Here is a 13,388-nt window from a genome sequence, read left to right as displayed (position 1 = left end):
GTCTCCCTGCCCTCGCCCCCCTCCAGTCCTCTCAGCACCGCCATCTTCCTCCAGCTCCTCTCCTTCGTTCCAGCGGTACTGCGCAAGCTTTGCTGCGGATGATTTTAGGCTCTTCGGGGGGGACATCTCTCCACCTATTTCTTCAGCTGTGGTCCGCAGGCCTGCAGCTGCACCTCTGGACCCAGCCTGAAGACAAACAGTGGTGGCAACAGCTCGTTTTAGGTTTACCACATTTTTATTTTTGGTTTATTACCTTTGTATATATTTTAGTGTATATTTTGTATTGTCTTGAGTTTATTCTATTTTTTTATATAATCTATGTGCACTATTTCATATATATGTATACGTACACTGTTTCATATATTTTTTCAGTTCACTTTGAGATTCATTTTGAGCACTGCACTTATCTTCCACTTAGACCCCTTTCACACTGCAGCATTTTCAGGCGCTACAGCGCTAAAAATAGCACCTGAAAAAGCAGCTCCTTTCATTCCAGTGTGAAAGCCGGAGGGTCACAAAAAGTCCTGCCAGCAGCTTCTTTGAAATCAATGTGGCAGCGCTGCGATACCGCCAGCAAAACGCCGCTCTGGTGGCATTTTGCGGATGAATTGAACCCCTTTTCGGCCATGAGCGGGATGTTAAAAATGCCTGCTATTGGCCGAATAGCCCCACTAAAACTTTGGTAAAGCTTTACTGCGGACGGCCCCCTTAGCTCGGTGTGAAAGGGCTCTTAGTTTGAAGATCGGGATACATTTGAAGTGATAGGAGGAATGGGTTCATATGTGAAACTCATGTTTGTTTTTGCAGCCAGCATACATGTTCCTATAGCTCCCAACTGTCTCACTTTAATGGACAATTGCGCGATCGTGCGACGCTGTACCCAAAACTCATGTCCTTTTTTTTAGAGCTTTCTGATGATATTTGATCACATCTGGGGTTTTTATTTTTTACGCTATAAACAGAGACAATTGTGAAAAAATAAAAATTATTTTTTACTTTTTGTTATAATAAATATCCCCCCCCCCCAAAAATGTAAAAAATTATTCATCAGTTTAGAAAAAAAAAAAACGCAATAAGTTTATTGGATTGCACAAAAGTTATCACTTCTACAAAATAAATAGAAGATAGATTTAGGGCATTTATTATTATTATTTTTTTATACTAGTAATGGTGGTGATCAGTGATTTTTAATCGGGACTGCGACATTGCGGTGGTCAGATCAGACACCTGGCATTTTTTATTTTTATTTTTTACTCTTCTTCTCTGATCCCCCCCCTGTGCTCTACTCTTCTTCTGACCCCCCCATGCTCTACTCTTCTTCTGACCCCCCCCCCGGCTCTACGCTTCTTCTCTGACCCCCCCCCCGTGCTCTACTCTTCTTCTCTGATCCCCCCCGTGCTCTACTCTTCTTCTCTGATCCCCCCCCGTGCTCTACTCTTCCTCTCTGATCCCCCCCCGTGCTCTACTCTTCCTCTCTGACCCCCCCCCCCCCCCGGCTCTACGCTTCTTCTCTGACCCCCCCCGCTCTACTCTTCTTCTCTGACCCCCCCCCTGCTCTACTCTTCTTCTCTGACCCCCCCCCGCTCTACTCTTCTTCTCTGATTCCCCCCCGTGCTCTACTCTTCTTCTCTGATTCCCCCCCCCATGCTCTACTCTTCTTCTCTGATTCCCCCCCCCGTGCTCTACTCTTCTTCTCTGATCCCCCTGTGCTCTACTTTTCTCTGATCCCCCCCCCCGTGCTCTACTCTTCTCTGATCCCCCCCGTGCTCTACTCTTCTTCTCTGATTCCCCCCCCCCCCCCGTGCTCTACTCTTCTTCTCTGATTTCCCCCCCCCCCGTGCTCTACTCTTCTTCTCTGATTCCCCCCCCCCGTGCTCTACTCTTCTTCTCCGATTCCCCCCCCCCGTGCTCTACTCTTCTTCTCCGATTCCCCCCCCCCGTGCTCTACTCTTCTTCTCCGATTCCCCCCCCCCCGTGCTCTACTCTTCTTCTCCGATTCCCCCCCGTGCTCTACTTTTCTCTGACTCCCCCTGTGCTCTACTCTTCTCTGGTCCCTGTGCTGTTCTTTACCCTGCCATTCTCCTGTTACCCTGTACTGTCTCCTGACCACCCCCCAGCTCTGCCAGATTCCCCCCTCCCATCTCCCACGTCTGCTGTGGAAAATGTCAGGATTGAGAGCAGGGAAGACTTCCCTGCCTGAAATGACAGAGTAAGTTATCTGTACACATCACTTACTCTGTCCATTCCTAACTGTAGCATAATAAACTGTGTTTACAGCCACAGTTTACTATGCTACCACACCCACTTTTTGCAGCGGTGCACTACGCTTGTCACAGGTCAATCTCCCCCCTAAATGTCCCTCATTCTCACCTTCAAAAGTTGGGAGGTATGCACTGGTAGGCTGCTGGGCACTGGTGAGGCCCAGGCAGGCTGCAGATGATGGGCACTGGTGAGGCTGCATTGATCTCCTGTACCACGTCCCCAGTCTCTGACCATCTCCTGTATAAAAATATTTTTTAAAAACAGTCATTTTCGGTTTTCGGCCTAGTGTATTTTTCATTTTTGGTATCGGTTTCAGCACCAAAAAACCCATTCGGTGCACCCCTACTAATGACACTGGCAGGGAAGGGGTTAACATTATGGGGCAATTAAGGGGTTAAATATGTTCCTTACTAACTGTATGGGGGACTGTGTGACTAGGGAAATCTGGAGGATCTCCCCTGTCAGAACGTGATTTGCCATGTTTACACAGACAGATCCCCATTCTGTCTCTGCGGGGAGCAATCACGGGTTGCCGTCTAACATCGAGTCTGCCCCACCCGCTGATTGGCTCCCCCCTTAGCCAGGCGGTACGCCCAGAAGAGGGACTCATAATTCACAAATGGAGCAAAGGGTATGTGCTGCGTAACTGAAGGTTTATACCTTGGTACAGACCTACGGCTGGAGGAATAATCTGCAGGGGCCTGGGCTTCAATGCAAAAAAATGAATGCATGCATTTTAGTTCATTGCAACCCAACGTTTATCTAGAAAAAATATCAGCATGTTCCTTCTAAGTGTTTTATACCACAAAATATTTTGCACATCCTGAACTATGCTGTTGCTCAGCATGCTCACAGTTCATTCAGTCATCCTCTTGCTTTGAACCTGAAAGCCCATATGGGGATATAGGCACAAAGCTAGAGGAAGACTGTGCAAGAGCCTGACATTGCACCCATGATCAGCAGGTTCCAGTAAAATAATAAATTTTTCAGAAGATAGCAGGCTAAAGTGACACCTGCTGACGTCCCAGAAGTCAGAGCAGGCACCGCGTCATCCTGACAAAGTGTGGATCTGCCAGATCCTGGGACTGACATCCTGCTCAGCCTCTCAGCAAATCGCTGAGAGCCTGAGTTGGCCGCTCCACCCCCTCCATATCTCAGCGCCCTGGTGAGTGAGGAGGGGGCAGAGCAAGAGAGCCAGTGACTGACAGTCTGCAGCTCTCTGCTCACGGAGCTGTCAGAACCGAGTAATCGGCGGTGTTCAAATCGCTCAGTTTTAAGTGTAGAGGCACTGGGGGACAGATGCAGCATTCACCTAGGTAAGTATAAAACTGCAGAAAAGCCCAAACTCATACTTCTCTTTTAACAATAGGCATTAATATAAAGAGACTCGGCCTGTCTCTGAAGAACCAGAACAGATTTTTTGACAAGAAAAAATACGATTTTTGTACTCTCCTTAAAATCCTTTTCTCTGAAGTTCATTGACGGACACTGCTCCATTAATCTTGACCGTAGGGTTATTACGTCACCTTCAGGAGAGGACTAGGAAGAACATGTAATACATATGAAAAACAACAGAACTGTACAGTTCTGCCCAGGGCGGTTGCTCTGGCAATAACCCCTCGGCCTGCTTCCTGCAGCTCAGTGCGTCAACAGGCAGTATAACTTGAAGAAATAGGAGGGGAAGGTGTTGTGTCCATCAATGAACTTCAGAGAAAAGGATTTTACGGTGAGTACAAAAATCCTATTTTCTCTTTCGTTCATTGACTGACACAGCTCCATTAATCTTGACAGTAGGGACATCCCCAAGCAGTGTCATAATGAGGGGTGGGAACAGCAAACACAACTTCACCCACAACCAGAGGTGCCCCCCAACGGAGGAGTCACCACCTGAACCAACCGCATCAGAACTTGCAGCCAACATATGCATCAGAATACATTGACAATCAAAATGTAACTCTCCAACAAGAAGAAAGAGTGTAAATTGCAACAATTACACGGCCACCTGCAAAACTTTGCGACCAAAGCAGGCATCAGAAGATGCGCTTACATCAACTTTGTAGAGCTTTGTGAAAGTGTGAACAGACGACCAAGTCGCTGCCTTATACACCTGGGAGACTGATGCTTGATGTCAGAAAGACCAAGAGGTCTCAATTGCCCTGGTGGAATGGACTGTGACAGGAAAGGGGGGCACCTTCCCCTTCAAGGTGTAAGCCTGGACCACGTTCCGTCTGATCCACCTGGAAATGGTGGTCGACAAGACCACCAGCCCTTCTTTCGGACCAGCTACTAAAACGAACAGAGAACCTGACTTCCGGAAGGGAGCCGTGGCAGACAGATATACCCTTAGGGCCCGCACCACGTCCAGGGAATGGAGGGCCACCTTCTTAGGATGTGTCGGTTTAGGACACAGAGATGGTAACACAATGTCTTCATTGAGATGGGAGGCCGAAACCACCTTCGGCAGAAAAGAAGGTTCCGGACGCAACACCACCTTATCCCTGTGGATAACCAGATAGGGCGACTTGCAAGACAAGGCCGCCAGCTCAGAAACCCTCCTGGCAGATGTAATAGCCACTAGAAAGACCACTTTCTGAGAAAGAGTCAACAAGGGGATTTCCCCGATGTTCTCAAATGGCGGTTTCTGAAGCGATGATAGTACCAGGTTCAAATCCCACGGAGGTACGGGTGGATGTAGCGGAGGGACTACATGCCAGACCCCTTGCACAAAGGTGAACAACAATGAGTGAGAAGCCAGGGGTAATTGTGAAAAAAACAGCCAAGGCTGATATCTGTCCCTTGATGGTGCTCAAGGCCAACTTCTGCTCTACTCCACGCAGTAAGAACAGCAGGATCCTAGAAACGGAATAGGTGCATGGATGCCACCCCATCTCCTCACACATGGAGATATAAGCTTTCCAAGTACAATGGTATATCTTCCGAGAAGAATTCGTGCCCTCAGCATAGTGGAAATTGCCAAGTTCGACACACCTTGGTCCCTTAGCACCTGGCTTTCAACAGCTATGACGTTAAAACCAGCGACGGTAAAGCAGGTGGAGTATTGGACCTTGTGACAAAAGGTCTTTCCTGAGTGGACCCAGACACGGAATCATCCTCACTGTACGATTGGTCCTGGTCAGCGTCCTGACACATCAGAGCTCTCCCCGTTTCAAGGACCGCCGACAAAGCATCCAAAGGCACTGCACTATTTGCAGGTGAGCCAGTTACAATTGCAGGGAGGTCTGGGGAAGAAACGCAAGCTACTGATGCCATGCTGAGCCACCCTGTCTGCCACCCATGGGGACTTAGGACAAGGTGCTCAATCCCACCCTCCTAGCTGCTACAGACTGAGGAGCCCCCACCGCAGGACTCGCCACTCTGACTGAGTGCTGCCCCATGCTGTAACTGATGGCTGTGTCAGCTCACAAGTGTCCAGGAACAAAAACCATGCTCTTCTGAGGCACAGGAACCAGCAATTTGGAGAAAAAAACGTGCTGAGGCTACAAGAAAAATGGCCGCTGGGTGCCCTTGTATAAAAAAAAAAAAAACACAGGGAAAATGGCCGCCGACCATGCTTCTAACAGAGGCTAATAGAAAATGGCTGATGATCAAAACTGTACACAGAGAATGCACAGACAATGGCGGCGGTCAGCGTTATGGCGGCAGCACATGCAGAGCCCACAGACACCAGCAGAGAGACAGATGACAGCACAGGGACACAGACGGCCAGCACAGCCCCCAATCAAGGATCAGAGCCCCCCCGGAGGACACCTGGCCCAGGTACACACACCGCACTACAGCCCAGTCATGTAGCATCCCCCAGGGGGGGGGGGGGGGGCGGAGACAGGGAGAGAAGGGAGAAGAGGAACCCCCTAATTGACCTCCCAGGGAATGCCCATCTGATCTGTCCTGCTGAGACAGGGAGAGCTGTATTTACCATCCGGATAAGCTGGCGGCATCCCATCACAGACCCACACACTTAGTGGCTGCGGGCCACGGCACACTGTGACAAAGACATCCGTAGCCTGTCATATGTGTGCCCTGGAGCATTGCGCTCACCGGCCGCCCCGGGAGCCTGAGGGGCATGTCGTGGCTGACCCAGCGCGTAGCTAGGGCCTGCACACGCTTGATGGCCAGGCTGGGGAGACTACAAGGATCTATATTATCCAGCCTGCCACCCAGCCGGCTGTTGATAGAAGATCACAGGATCTTAAAATCTTGGAACAAAATCCTCAAGACCGATGGTCCCAACAGGGAGTCTAGGTTATTGCCAGAGGGACCGCCCCCTAGGCGGAACTGTACAGTTCTGTTTTTTTTTTCACATGTATTACATGTTCTGTCTAGTCCTCTCCTGAAGGTGGCGTAATAACCCTACGGTCAAGATTAATGGAGCTGTATCCGTCAATGACGGATGAAACAACCTTTTAAATTAAATGGGTGTGGTCTCATGAGCATGTGGCAGTGTTTGAGCAAATTAAAAAAGGTCTTAAAAAGGTAAATAAACCCAAAATTAAAAGCGCAATATATTGCAGTGTACAGTCCTTAGATGTGATGGCTGCATTCGTTTACTTTTTTTTTCGTTAAGCTAATCCCAAGGGAGGAAAATGTATATATTTGCACCCCATGTTATGGAGTTATGCGGTCAACTCCACAATTTAAAAATACTATGTTACAGCATCAACGTCCCCATAGGGGTATAGAAAATACAAAGACTTTATAGGTGCAATTAGTACAAGGACATACCAAATTGAATAAAATTTCAATTTATTAAAGTTACAAAGGTACATAAACACAATTTTACAATACTGAAGCTTTATGGTCATTTAGGATGTGTTATTGTAGCTCTTATAGTTATTCCTACATCTTAATCCTATATGTTTCGCTGTATGGCATCCTCAGGGACAAACGTGTTTTTTTGGCTACTATATGAAGGAACTGAAAGCAAATTACAAATGCATTTAGGGATTTCTTGCCAATGGATAAGATGTATTCATGTATCAAATTTATTGTATACGCTATGTATGGAGTTGGTATTTACTGATATAACATTACATGTATTGTTTGTTATTTACTATAGTGCTAAAAATAGCACCTGTAAAACTCTCCTCACTCCAGTGTCAAAGCCCAAATGCTTTCATACTATAGCGGAGCACTGGCAGGATGCTAAAAAAAAAAAAAAAAAAAAAAAAAAGTCCTGCAAGCAGCATCTTTGAGGCGATGTAGGAGCGGTGTATACACTGCTCCTACAGCTCCCCTTGCCATTGAAATCAATGGGCAGTGACAAAGTGCCAGAAAAGCAGCGCTTTTAACCCTTATTCAGCCATTAGTGGGGGTTAAAAGCGCTTCGCTAGCAGCCGAAAAGCCACTTTACCGCTGACACCCCCAGTGTGAAAGTAGCCTTAGTCTCTTGTGCCATGCCCACGAGTCTGTGGCCATCTCTTGGGCCATGCCCACGAGTCTGTGGCCATCTCTTGGGCCATGCCCACGAGTCTGTGGCCATCTCTTTTATCACTTCCATATTCTTTGACTATATCCTGTAGCGGGTCTCCTGTCTCTGACAATGCATAGCCGGTGAATTTTATGTGCGGCCCTTTGGTGATGTCAAGAGCATTATATGAGAACCAAAAATACCTGTGTTTTTTTTGTTTGTTTGTTTTTTTTTGCTAGAAAGGGCATATAGCAGTGTGCAGGGGGTTCATCCAGAATTTTTAGTGTTAACATGTGGTCACACCCCTTTAGCACCTGATGGGTTATATACATGTAGAAGCTTTTGGGATTTGAACATTACTATAAGCCTGAAACTTCAGTTTTTCTTCAATGTAGTCTTTTTACAGGAAACTGAAACCTATGATGAGAGAAGCTATTTTGAGGTTTAACTCCTTAACGTCCACACTATAGCCGAATGACGACTACAGCGCGGACCTACTTTGCCGGAAGTCCGTGATAGGACATCTTCCCCTTTACACACTCCCTGCACGCTCCGGTGACCAATGAGACCTGGCTGATCACAGATACTGGCCCCTTACCACATGATCAGCTGTCAGCCAATGACAGCTGATCACGTGATATAATCCAGGTCGGTAATTGTTTTTTTTATTTATTTTTTCCCTCTCACGCTAACAGCAGATCATCACCAGCTTCTGTGAAAGGGACATCGGTCCCGAAGAGTGATGCCTCAGCATACACCAATGAAGGAGAAAAAGTATCTGTTTGCAAACAAAATAGAAAAAAGTTTTTTTATTTTTTTTTTCCCCCAAAGATTTTCAGGCTTTTTTTTTTTTTATTTTATTTTTTTTTACAAAAAATGAAAAACCCAGCAGTGATTAAATACCACCAAAAGAAAGCCCTATTTGTGGGGGGAAAAATGATATAGAATTTGAGTACAGTGTTGCATGACCGCGCAATTGTCAAAGTGTGACAGCGCTGAAAGCTGAAAATTGGTCTGGGCAGGAAGGGGGTTTAGGTGCCCAGTAAGCAAGCGGTTAAAAAACACATCTGTATCAATGAAGGTGTGATCATGGTGCTGATCTCAATAACATTTGCATGATTGCTATAACAGAAGGTCATGTACATAGTGTATGTGTGCCACGTTGTAAAGATGTCTCCACAGCACAACCATCTTAGCCACTCAACGCCTCTCATGCAAACAACTGCTGAATGATGTGTACAGCCGCCAGCCAAGCGTGAGCCAGGACACAGGTGCAGCAGCCAGACCGGAGAACTCTGAAGTGACAGACTAACTGTGGTTTCTATGGAGGGTATAGTCTTTCAGTCACTAGGAGGCCAAGCTTTACCAATAAAACTCTGAATACTCTACAGGCACTTATATGTATCAAAACAAAAAAAGAAATGCAAAGAGACTATTCCCACTGTAAATAAAAAATGGACATTGTATTCTGTCTTTTTGTTTATAATAGTGCTACGATACAAAGCTTGGCAAAGTTACTAATGAAATAAATTGGTTCAATTTATAAAAAAAAATTCCTGTGCAATGTCTCAGGATTTGCACAGCAATTGCGAATAATCCCTGTACTACATCGATTTTTCTTTGTCAGCACCATTTAGTGGTCATAATGCAGTATTTTCCTGATTACAGTATTTCAATAAAATTGCATTGTGGCAACTAGGTGGAGCGGATGATCATAGTAAATACACATATTAGACACATTACGTCGATTATTTCCAACATTTTTTTTTAGTATCACATTTGTATGCAATACTAAAAAGGCAAATAAACCTTATAAATGGCAAAACGTAAAATAAAAATATTAGCCAACTGGGAAAATAAAATGAAGTTATGCACAGCTGAATAAAGTATATACAGTGCCTTGCGAAAGTATTCGGCCCCCTTGAACTTTTCAACCTTTTGCCACATTTCAGGCTTCAAACATAAAGATATAAAATTTTTATTTTTTGTGAAGAATCACCAACAAGTGGGACACAATTGTGAAGTGGAACGAAATCTATTGGATATTTTAAACTTTTTTAGCAAATAAAAAACTGAAAAGTGGTGCGTGCAAAATTATTTAGCCCCTTTACTTTCAGTGCAGCAAACTCACTCCAGAAGTTCAGCGAGGATCTCCGAATGATCCAATGTTGTCCTAAATGACTGATGGTGATAAATAAAATCCACCTGTGTGTAATCAAGTCTCTGTATAAATGCACCTGCTCTGTGATAGTCTCAGGGTTCTGTTGAAAGCGCTGAGAGCATCATGAAGACCAAGGAACACACCAGGCAGGTCCGTAATACTGTTGTGGAGAAGTTTAAAGCTGGATTTAGATACAAAAAGATTTCCCAAGCTTTAAACATCCCAAGGAGCACTGTGCAAGCGATCATTTTGAAATGGGAGTATGAGACCACTGCAAATCTACCAAGACCTGGCCATCCCTCTAAACTTTCAGCTCAGACAAGGAGAAGACTGATCAGAGATGCAGCCAAGAGGCCCATGATCACTCTGGATGAACTGCAGAAAACTACAGCGGAGGTGGGAGAGTCTGTCCATAGGACAACAATCAGTCGTACACTGCACAAATCTGGCCTTTATGGAAGAGTGGCAAGAAGAAAGCCATTTCTCAAAGATATCCATAAAAAGTCTCGTCTAAAGTTTGCCACAAGCCACCTGGGAGACACACCAAACATGTGGAAGAAGGTGCTCTGGTCAGATGAAACCAAAATCAAACTTTTTGCCCACAATGCAAAACGATATGTTTGGCGTAAAAGCAACACAGCTCATCACCCTCAACACACCATCCCCACTGTCATACATGGTGGTGGCAGCATCATGGTTTGGGCCTGCTTTTCTTCAGCAGGGACAGGGAAGATGGTTAAAATTGAGGGGAAGATGGATCCAGCCAAAGACAGGACCATTCTGGATGAAAACCTGTTGGAGTCTGCAAAAGACCTGAAACTGGGACGGAGATTTATTTTCCAACAAGACAATGATCCCAAACATACAGCAAAATCTACAAAGGAATGGTTCACAAATAAACATATCCAGGTGTTAGAATGGCCAAGTCAAAGTCCAGACCTGAATCCAATTGAGAATCTGTGGAAAGAGCTGAAAACTGCTGTTCACAAACGCTCTCCATCCAACCTCACTGAGCTCGAGCTGTTTTGCAAGGAAGAATGGGCAAGAATTTCAGTCTCTCGATGTGCAAAACTGAGACATACCCCAAGTGACTTGCAGCTGTAATCGCAGCAAAAGGTGGCTCTACAAAGTATTAACGCAAGGGGGCCGAATAATTTTGCACACCCCACTTTTCATTTTTTTATTAGTTAAAAAGGTTCAAAAATCCAATATTAAGATATAAAATATCCAAGACTTCACAATTGTGTCCCACTTGTTGGTGAGTCTTCATAAAAAATTAAAATTTTATATCTTTATGTTTGAAGCCTGAAATGTGGCAAAAGGTTGAAAAGTTCAAGGGGGCCTAATACTTTCGCAAGGCACTGTAGCCCACACCGTTTTTTGTTTTTTTAGCTCTTGATAGAATAGAGAATAAGAACGTAGTCAAGTTTTTCTTGCTGTTTGTATCCCTGCAAGGGGAGTGTTAGCCTCCTTTTTTTTGCCATGGTGTTTACTGTACCCGAAGCAGAAAGTGATGGGAAATCCAAAGTGTTATAAAAACGAGAGGTGAGGGTAACTCTTCCAATGGGGACCCCTGTTTCAGGGGCAACAGCCAAAGAGGTGAATTTCCCTCATTTTTTAGAGATTTTCTATCCCTTCTGATGGATCTCCAGAACATGAAATTTCCCAATGGAAATATACAGCAAAAAATTAATTGCTGAAAAATTTGGCTGCTGGGGAGAGATGCCTGTCAGCTGGGAGGTGTAGGTATGCTAGTTGAGGGTGAAGCCACCAAGAAGAGATGTCTGTTAGGGGGATCCATAATGCATTAAAGGAAGTAATGTCTTTCAACATGCAACTTTTGAGGGTTAGGTATACGGCCCTTAAGTTGCATGAAAGTCAGAACTAAAGTAGTGCATGAACTACTTTGAAGTCGCTGCAACTTTAAGTCGCACATATATGAATGTGTATCACTGGAAAATATGGGGAATGACTTGACATGCAGCTTTGATGTCCAAAGTTTCATGACAGGTTGCACAAGTGTGAATGGTGCCTTATAAAAATCTGCGGGGGGTGGGTGCATGTGAGGAGGCAGGGAGAGGTGTTTGTCAGCAAGAAGTAGGCTAGGGAAAAATGTCTGTCATTGTTGGGGAGGGATGTGGGGTGGCCAGGAAGGGATATCGGTAGACTTTGGGGGGGAGTGGAAGCTGGGGAGAGAGAGATGTCTGATGAAGGGATGAGTAATCTAATGTAGGGGGTCCCATGGATGCAATACAGCAGCTCCTGCAGAAGCTCTATGAAGAGCCGGCTGTAAGGCTGCATTCACATCTATGCGTAGTGGGAACTTACGTCCCCACTGGTGTTTATCTGCATGTTTTTCACGTGTTAACGCTTGTTGTGTGTAGGGCAGCCTATTCACTTGAATGAGCTGCCCTACACACGACAAAATAAGCTCCCATACTTTTTTGAAGCAGAGCATGGGGCACCAGGGTGCCAATTTAAATTTTAATGGCAACGCAAGCGTGATGTGCTTTTACAAAACACGCGGCAAAGCATGCATTCTTTATGCACTTTGCCGTATGATTGGAAATGAGGAGATGTGAACTGGGCCTAAAACCCAAGCCTGCAACACTCTACTTTGCTGGCCATAAAGCCCAATCATTTCTGGCTGTAGATCCCGATTGTAGTTCACCATGGCATGTCCAGTGCTTCTGCTGGACCACGTCATGCCTGGGAAACTGGTCTGTGTCAACCAGTGACTGGAAAAGTCAGTGGCAGTTCTAATAGTTCTTCTCACACAAATTCCCCTTCAATTCATAGTAAGATATAGTTCACCTCTAAGTTCAAAATAAATACAATAAAACAGCACAGAGAAGCAAGAAGAGGCTTGTTTACTCAGTGACGCATCAGCTGCAGTAGGAAACAATGCACTAACCTGACGTTCCTCTAGATCTGTCTTGTTGGCAACCACCACAAAGGGAAATTTGTCTGGAGATGAGGGATCAGCTTGTACCAGGAATTCTCTATGCCAGGTGTCAAGAGCGTGGAAGGAATTGGGGGACGTCACGTCAAAGACCAGCAAACAACAGTCTGTGCCCCTGTAGAGTGCTGCACCCAGTGACTGAAAGCGTTCTGTTCCCGCTGTATCCCAAATCTGGATAAAAAGAAAGACATCTATATTAACATGAAAATATTTAAATTGTATTACTCCATACCCATTAATCAGATTTTTATCTTTTTCTAGAAATTGATAGAAAATGATAGTTAGAATCTTATTGTTTTGGGCCAGTACAAAACACTTATTTTATTCATATATGGGACCTAATTGTGGAAACTATGGCATAGGAAAAGCAGGCCATGGGGCAAAGGACTAATTACCAGTATTACCTTTCGGCTGTCTGTGTCAATGGACGCAGGACTCGGAGTGCGCACGCATGAGTGCCCCCATGGAAAGCGCCTCTCCGTGGTGGCACTCGATGAGGAGGAGGGGCCAGGAGTGCTGCCAGGGGACCCCAGAAACACAGGGAAGGTAAGTATGACATGTTTTTATGAAAAAATAAA

General features: G+C 45.4%; 1 protein-coding gene across 3 annotated transcripts in view; it reads right to left on the bottom strand.

Moving 5' to 3' along the window:
- The window catches only part of LOC143981137 (ras-related protein Rab-7a-like), a 57,993-nt gene that overhangs the window by 11,656 nt on the left and 32,949 nt on the right, over positions 1-13,388 (bottom strand). For 2 of the 3 annotated variants that reach the window (XM_077479058.1, XM_077479059.1), the window contains 2 exons: positions 12,763-12,981; positions 2,371-2,499 (listed from right to left, as the gene is read on the bottom strand). In XM_077479058.1, the coding sequence (XP_077335184.1) occupies positions 2,371-2,499; positions 12,763-12,981 (348 nt within the window). The remainder of the gene's footprint in view (positions 1-2,370; positions 2,500-12,762; positions 12,982-13,388) is intronic. The other variant, XM_077479060.1, reaches the window with a different exon arrangement.

The sequence above is a fragment of the Lithobates pipiens genome, unplaced genomic scaffold (assembly GCF_037356315.1).
Source record: "Lithobates pipiens isolate NorthernLeopardFrog02 unplaced genomic scaffold, aLitPip1_a1.2 Scaffold_1, whole genome shotgun sequence".
Classification (NCBI taxonomy): domain Eukaryota; kingdom Metazoa; phylum Chordata; class Amphibia; order Anura; family Ranidae; genus Lithobates; species Lithobates pipiens.
Note: the sequence above shows the minus strand (reverse complement) of the source record. Positions and strands in the feature narration are given on the sequence as shown.